An 8,165-nucleotide genomic window follows, 5' to 3' on the forward strand; every position below is an offset into this window, starting at 1 on the left:
ATTGTTGAGTGTGTCGATGGCCTGAAATCAGCCCGAATTGTTCGGCCTTTGGTATTCGAAGGATCAACCGTGTCTACTAGAGAGTCGGCCAGGAGACACATACCCTCCGGAGCAACTAGCAAGTACGATTAGATTAACCTATGATCTCCCAATAGGAGAAAAGAGGTGTTGTATAACGTCCATACAGCATTGCAGCGATCAAGCCATGGGACTTCTAAAGCATCTTCAGCCGCCTCCTAAGGGGCGCCGGCGCTGAAAAACACATCCAACTCATTCTCCTAAATCCAAAATATAGCCGACGTGGCCTAAAAATTTAGCGGCGCAGACCACCATTGTCGGTGAGACAAATCAAATTTTGGGGGTGCAGCTGACTGACAGCTCCATCCCAAACGAATTGTTTGCGCCGACACCTCCCCATATGACCATGCACTGGATGCGATAGGGGGGGACGAGTGGAGGTGTTCTAATCATCCTCATATGAGATCATTACCCAGAATCGCTTCATCAGTAGTCTCAATGGCAACTGCGTTAAGTGACAAGGTACATGTGCACAGAATGCAATTTTGCAGCGTCCTATGAGTTTATGTAACATGTGCTACAATGTATAGAATACTCAAATTAGGGCCAACAAATACACCATTGATATCTGACACACCATGAATCATCGTTGCACAGAAATCACTAGGCTGTGCCAGAAACCAGAAAAGAAAATGTCGGTATTCATCTTCGTCCTGAAGCTCTTTGCATGTCGTAGCCGCCCCAAGAACTGTGGGTTGAACCAGCCCCATACTGGGGACCAGATTCGGCAACATTTGCCTGAGATTAAAGATGTGATTTGAGAAGCAACTTGAAACAAGGATAACAAATAAAAATGTGCAGACGGAAGACATACTTGATTCATGTTGTATCCAGCATTGTAAGGATTTGCTGGATAATTCGCATTAGGATTTCCATAGCTTCCAGCATAGCCTGCAGGATGGGTGTATCATGAAGTATAGTCCACATTTTGACATATACACAATTGAACCGTAATGTTAGCCTCACTTATTGTGTCCCTAATTGAGAAGTACAAAATTGAACTCAACGTTCAGGCTCTGGATAGCACAAGATGGTAGTTCGGAATAGAAATTTCTTTACCTTGCAAAATAACATTATCTTAATATTTAGCTAATTTTATTGTCAATCCTCAATCCTGCCCCTTAGCGGCATGCCGGCAGAAGTGCGGAACTATTATTCAGAACAAAAGCTAGCTAACAGAAAAATAAAGCTCCAAACTCAAAGTTTGGCAAGTACCTTGATTGCTTGCTGAAACAGCAGCTCGTGACCTCTTCTCTGCATTAACAACCTCAGCACGAAGTTTCTCCACTTCAGAAGCAACTGAAACCAATTTCTTCTGCATCTCTTGACCTTGCTCGTAACTCTCGGCATATCCTTTCTTCTCTAGCTCAATACCAGATCTGCAAGTCAGTGCATAAGTATTTGCATGTAGGTTTGCACAACAGAGACGAGCTTTTTTTTGCAACTTCATCTTTCTCTCTGTTACTTCATGGACAGTTACTACTCAATTGAATCCCACTGAACATATCATTTCAGTTTGAACTGAATAAACCCATCGTATCTCCTCGAGCTTTAGAAAGGATCACACCCTGCAACAACAAATCTGGCTATTCTTCGTCCTGGGGTTCTAATAACAGAGCACTTAACCCCCATGGTGGTTTTGGAGGAAGTTTTGCCACAGTGGACACGATGTGACTAATTAACATGTTAGCTTGAAAAGATTCAAGTGGTGGTGCAGTGGCGGATCCAGCCCAAAAAGCCCAGGGTGGTCCATAAGTGATATTGTTGATATAAATTTATTTATTTATATTGTTTTATCTTTTTTGCCATGGTATACCTAAGGTATAAAAAAAATTCAGGGTGGTCCCTGGACCACCCTGTCCACCCTATGGATCCGCCACTGTGGCGGTGGACTCAGACCCCACAAAGTGGTGGGCGGAAACAGTACTCTAGGTTTGCTCAAGTGAGAGGGGATAGAGAAATTTACACCGTGTGGCACTTTTCACAGCTGAGATGCCGGCTCATTTCCATGGCGGCACAATCGCCTTCAAAACCACTTTAGGGGTTAGGACTTTGGTGTTCTAGTTCAAGTTCAGGGTTAGCTCTGGAGGTTAACTAGATTTCTACAAAAGTTTGGGAGTGGACTCATTCCAGAAAGAAGAACCATGTTCCAAGTTATAAGGTGTACTATGAACAGGCACGCTAGTTAAGGAGGCTATAGGACTGAGAGAATGTTTCCTCATTAGTGCTGAGAGGGGCAAGATAAATTAGAGCATGATATAGAAAACATCGATGAATCCACACGAACGTAATATTCAATGACTAAAAATTATAGATCTTAGTTTTAAACAGAGAAAGTACATACAAGATTAGTATCTACCTTAAATGTTGTGTTTCATGCCTGAGTTCTTGGGTCTCAGCTTTTACTGCAGCCACCTGCTGCAAGTCCACTGCTGAACGAGCCAAATCTTGTGTGTATCCCTGAATCTGACCCATGAGTTCCTGCCTTGTTGCACCCAGCTGTTGAATGTCCATACGAACATGTGCAAGCTCCGCTCTCATTTCGTCTGCTACTCGGAGCTCTGCTTCCATTTTCATTAATCTCTCATATACCTATAACACAAAGAACAACAAGTAAATTTTACTTGAAGCAATTTCAATCAGAGAGAAATGTAAATAACATACGAAGTTAGAATATATTTGAAAATATTAACATATAAAGGGGTGCCTTGGCCTAAAAATTCATAAAAGCTAGTTGTCCAGGTAACACATTTTCAAATCAGTAAGTGATGAAAAATTATAACATACTGTAAACAGGTAAAAAAAGAAATGTTATGCAAAATGCACCAGCTGTAAATAGGTAAAAAAAGAAAGTAAGAAACAAACCTGGGTTAGTTTCGCAAGTGAACAATATGCAATGGGTTGTGTGGATTTTAACATGGGAGGAGTGGGATCGCGAAAATATTAGAAGTAAGCAAGTACTCCCTCCGTCCGGAAATAAGTGACTTGGATTTGTATAGAGAAATAGAGGAAGCCGTACAAGGATTTAGTCAGGCCTATTCATACACTATCTAAACAAGGAAATTAGATTCGGGGATGCCCCGCCCCTTTCGGGGGGCATTCCGATTTCCTTAGTATCATCATTTTATTTTTGCCGCGCGAATCCAGATTGAGATTGAGAAAATGAAGCTAATTAAATTTTCGAATCACTGACTCACGCCCATTGTCGAATCCTACTCAGCCGAAAAAGGGGGTACTTATGTATGGCGGAACGAGCCAAGGACTCTCGGTTATTAACTCTATTTTTAAGTATTATTAAGTAAGCCATGCACAATGCATAGGACACCCCCCCCCCCCCCCCATTTTTCAATTTGGAATTTGAAATAAGTGATTTTTGAGTCCCTTTAATTGACATAGATACAAATACTCTACTAGGATGATGCACAAGAAAAGGTCAGGATAGCTCAGTTGGTAGAGCAGAGGACTGAAAATCCTCGTGCCACCAGTTCAAATCTGGTTCCTGGCAGAGAAAAAAAAAGATCTACCGAATAGGTTTTGATAAAATGCCTCAAGATGGATTAGGATGCATATTCGTTAATCTATACAAATCCAAGTCACTTATTCCCGGATGGAGGGAGTATAAAATTTTGAAGAAAAATATTTCATCTACAAAACAGAAGTTACAAAGTTAATATTGAAGCAATGAAATCCAGTGCTCGTAAATCTCTTATGGACAAAGGGTTCGCATATGAGAGGCTTCCGGATCTTTGGCAAAGGGAGCAGATACTCTGTGTTATTATCCATGTATCACAAATCACTTAGATATATCACACAGCAAAATTGGAAATTCACACCCATTGCATAACAAAATTGTATATTGACAAAATAAGTATAGGAGAATATAATCTATTGTAAGCTTCTGTAATACGTTTGCATGGGTGAATGACCTTTCTGCCGTATGTGAAAAATTCCCGTTGTAACATAGCACCTCAAGGGGGGGGGGGGGGGGGCAATTTTGGTCGTTGCTGCCAAAAGACCTGGCATATATAGATACCCCACCTTCTCGCTCTTTCTGTCATCTCCCATCTACAAACCCTCCCTCCGAATCCTCAACTATTCTCCCTCTCTGCCTTGACTCTGTTGTTTATGTGCTTGCAAGAAGAAGGCCATGAAGATGAGATCAAAGAGGAGGGGCGGGGGGGGAGGGAGGGAGAGAGATGGTCAGGACAAGATGGCATCGCACACGAAGCGAAATGCAACCCAGGATTCTAGATCAATGTATTCTAATGCCTCCTACTACTGTCATAACACATAACGCTAGTGCCCACAAGCTATAAGCATCAACAATAGAGGGGAGAGTGGGAGGCAACTGAGGTGGATAAAGGAGGAGACTAAACCCTAAACTGCCAAAAAGAAAATGAGGGATGGCGGTGGCTTCCTTGCTTCAGCCTATAAGGAAGTGAGGCAGGCGTGCTTGTTTATTTTCAACGTTGTTCTCTTTTCTCCTATCGACTATCGTTTCAAATAGACCGAAAATTATATGTCAAGAATTCAAACTTATCCCTAAAGTTGCAATGACAGGAGAAGTCTAGGGCTGTAAGTAACACCAAACACGCGTCACACAAACGATATATTCTGTTTTGCTAGATGGTTCATTGGATGTCGCACTGTCGCCTATTTGGCTTGTTTCAGTTTCCTATGTGAACCGCTGTTAGGGCTTAGGTGTAGGGCAGGTTTTTGTCCCATAGTCAATGTTCCGACTGCGGGCACTAGTCAGTGGGTTTCCTGCCAAGTAGTCGTACCTAGCTTCCCTTCAGCCTTCTACCTTGTTATTTCCCTCCCTTTTTTGCTATACGGGTTCGTGATGACTATGTATTTCCGTTATGGTTTCGTAATGGAAAGTGGCGAGAACCCCAGGTTGAAAAAAGTAAACGATATATTTGCACTAAATTTACCATGAGCGGGATAGATTCATTCAGCGCACTGGACACATGGGAATCGGGAAAGCATCCGCACCTCACGAATACGGAGGTCTGCCTCTTGCTGGGCAGCGCCGATGGCGCGAGCAGTGCGGCGAAGCTCGTGCCGCACGACGGAGACCTCCTGCACGAGCGCCACGTGCGTCGCAGCAAGCCGCTGGTTCTGTCCGAGCAGAGCGTGCGCCTCATCAATCTCCGCGCCGATACGCTCTTCCAGCGCCGCAACCACGTGCGAAGCCGGGGGCAGATGCCCGCCGCCGTGACCCGCGAAGTGGTGGCGCGGCGGAGGAGGATGCTCTCTGAAGCTTTCGGGGTGGCCAGGTGGCAGGCGGGGTGGGTCTCGGAAGTCATCGAGGTGGTGCGGGGGGAGGCGCGGCGGCTCGCGGAATTCGTCGAGGTGGTGAGGCGGGAGATGGGGGTGATGGAGCGGAGGAGGGTGCGGGTGGTTACCGCCGCCGGCGCCGCGGGAGAAGGAGGAGGGTAGCGGGTTACGGTGGCGACCGGCCATGCGGAGTCGCCGGAACCCTATCGACGGGGTGGTGGAAGTGACGCCGACGAACAGATATTTTGCACAGGAAACCTTGGCACTTTTTCTAATTGGATTTGTCGGTGAGGAGTAGGACTGTAGGAACAGAAAGCGCTCTCTGTGGTAAAGCCAGAAAATTAAAAGCTCGATAGAAAATAGTCACTCCGATTCATAATTTTTGTCCAAATATTACATCTATCTAAATGCTTTTTAGAAATAGATACATCCATTTTGAACAAATTTGAGACAAGAATTATGAAACGGAGGAAGTATAAAAAAATGTGAACTAGTAGTTTTATAAAAACCGTCATGATATATGTTTTTATAGCATACTTATTTTATATTGTATTCCTTCCGTTTCATAATACATTATCTAGACGCTTTTTAGGAATAGAGTCGTCCGTTTTTGGGCAAATTTGAGACGAAAATTATGAAACCAAGGTAATACTAGATATTAGTATATTTTCCATAGTATTAAAAACTTGACTTAGCTCAAAGCAGAACATCTTATAAAATAAACGAGGAAGTACTATTATTTTTTCCTAGGCTCAGTTTAGACTCTAAAGGCTTATTCGGTTCAGAGGTAACATAGCATAGGAAAAATGAAAGGACCGTAGGATGACAATTGCCAAACTAAGGGTTTAGTTTGCCTTTTTTCTATACAAGAAATGAGGTTGGACTGGATGTTGATTTTCCTCAAAAAACACATGAAATGAATAATATTCCTAAGGATTTGTTTTGCTCGTTTTCTACAAACTGAATCCATCTTCCCATAAATCCCCAACCATGTGTTTTTTTCTTTGAAAGTACGTCAAACCGATGAGCCACGTCCTTACGGAGTCGCATCAGCCTAGTCAGTGGTATCTATTGCCCGAAGGAAACTTTGAGAGATACTAGTAGAATTGCACGTGCAATGCACGTCTCGATTAATATAAATTCAATTAAGTGTATTACAAGCACACACACAGAAAAAAATAATCAAAAACTCATCATAACACCCAACACATAGTAATTAGCTTAAACACTGAGAAACATTTACATAAAACTTAAGTCATATTAGCCTAAACCATTAAATCAATTGGTCACACAGAAGTCAAATGAATCAATTAAACAAAGAAAAGATACCCCAACATTGTTACTTGCCTTGCTATTGCTGCTCATCTCACTCAAATGTTATGTTTACAAATGATGCTAACCGTATTGCTCAAATATCCCCTGTGAAGACTGATCAAATTTTAGTCAATGGGCACTCCTTGCTGCTTTAACAGAGTGGCTTCTCCTGTACTTCATTCTCATATGCTTTCTTCAAGTCCTCTGAAGCTACAGGTGTTGGAACATATACATTCAAGCTTGAAATCTCTCATATTGCATCAAAATACAAGGCATTATCCATGATCTTACACAACATCAGGATATACCCAAGAGAAAACATGTACGAAAGGGAAGTACCGCCCTACCAAAGCTTCTAATTTTGTAGTGCTGCCAGGGCGTAGATTCTTTTCCAGCACTGGCCAACCAAAGAGCAACAATAACAGCCTAAGAAAAAACATGTTTACTCGATAGCAGTCCACTGTAAATAGAAACAGAAAGCTATGACTGTAAAAAGTAAAAACTCATGTATTTCTACACTTTAGTCTTTAGTTGTATCCATGGCTTTAAACTCCACGACGTATGCAAAACTGATTGCTCAAGAAATCCCTTCAGAATCTAGAAAAAACATCCTAAGCATGCTATAAACACGAAGAATAATTTCTTGGCATGTTTGCAACTGAAAATAGACATCATCAGGCCTAGATAAACACTCAATTCAAAATTACGCAGATGGCAAATACCTAGGAAATAAATTTAATGAAGATTGTTACTACGTCAATAAGCTGTCCATTCAGAAAATCGACAAGCATCAGCCAACCCAGGACCTGCAAATCATCATGTCATTTCTGATCAAGAAGAGTGCAAACAATACTTAGCGTGCTTGTTGCCAGTAATGGCCTGACAAGAATGATTCAATCAATCTATTAGCCAAGATTAGTCCTGAATGCATTACTGGATGAACAGAAAGGTTGCACTTATGTATGCTCCTTGCATGAACGCAGAAGTTTCCTATAGATGCATGGTGGAGAACAACTTTGGCTAAGGTGAAAGTCTCATTAGTACAAATTCGGAGTAAAATTACTCAGATAGGAATCTTGTCATCTTGCCACAGTAAAAAAGAACAAAAATTCTTGCATGTTTAATATGTGATATCGTAAAAAGAAATCTATGAAGTGCAGAAAATCATATATGATACCATAAATTGGCCCAGCTGAAAATTCAGGGGAGACCATTATCTAACAAGCCAGGCTTCAAGCCAATATCCCTCTGTAGAAATATTCATCCTGGTGCTACACTTAAGAACCAAGGTCAGGAATGAAATGACCCCATGATGAAAAGGTTATAGCAATAACAATGCTTTGTTGCTAGGAATCGGCAGGAATAACAACAGAAAGTGAACAATGAGCTAGAAAGCAGTACTTTAGCCTTGGGTAAAATAAAGTAATTAAACAAAATAATTGGTGATAGTGAGTGGATGATTGAATGCACTGCATTATTAACAACTCATAATA

At 41.9% G+C, this 8,165-nt stretch overlaps 1 protein-coding gene and 1 non-coding gene across 2 annotated transcripts; one reads left to right on the forward strand and one right to left on the reverse strand.

Annotated features, from left to right (window-relative positions):
- Positions 1–486: 486 nt before the first annotated feature.
- Positions 487–5,625, reverse strand: LOC100829776 (protein FLX-like 1). Its single transcript, XM_003562999.4, has 5 exons — positions 5,074–5,625; positions 2,438–2,670; positions 1,294–1,457; positions 893–969; positions 487–816 (listed from the first exon to the last, which is right to left on the reverse strand). Exons 1-5 carry the CDS (start codon positions 5,542–5,544, stop codon positions 721–723), a joined length of 1,041 nt encoding a protein of 346 aa, XP_003563047.1. The 5' UTR covers positions 5,545–5,625; the 3' UTR covers positions 487–720.
- TRNAF-GAA lies at positions 3,511–3,583 on the forward strand. Its single transcript has one exon. It is a non-coding gene; the product is annotated as a tRNA-Phe (tRNA).
- Positions 5,626–8,165: the final 2,540 nt, after the last annotated feature.

The sequence above is a fragment of the Brachypodium distachyon genome, chromosome 1 (assembly GCF_000005505.3).
Source record: "Brachypodium distachyon strain Bd21 chromosome 1, Brachypodium_distachyon_v3.0, whole genome shotgun sequence".
Classification (NCBI taxonomy): Eukaryota; Viridiplantae; Streptophyta; class Magnoliopsida; order Poales; family Poaceae; genus Brachypodium; species Brachypodium distachyon.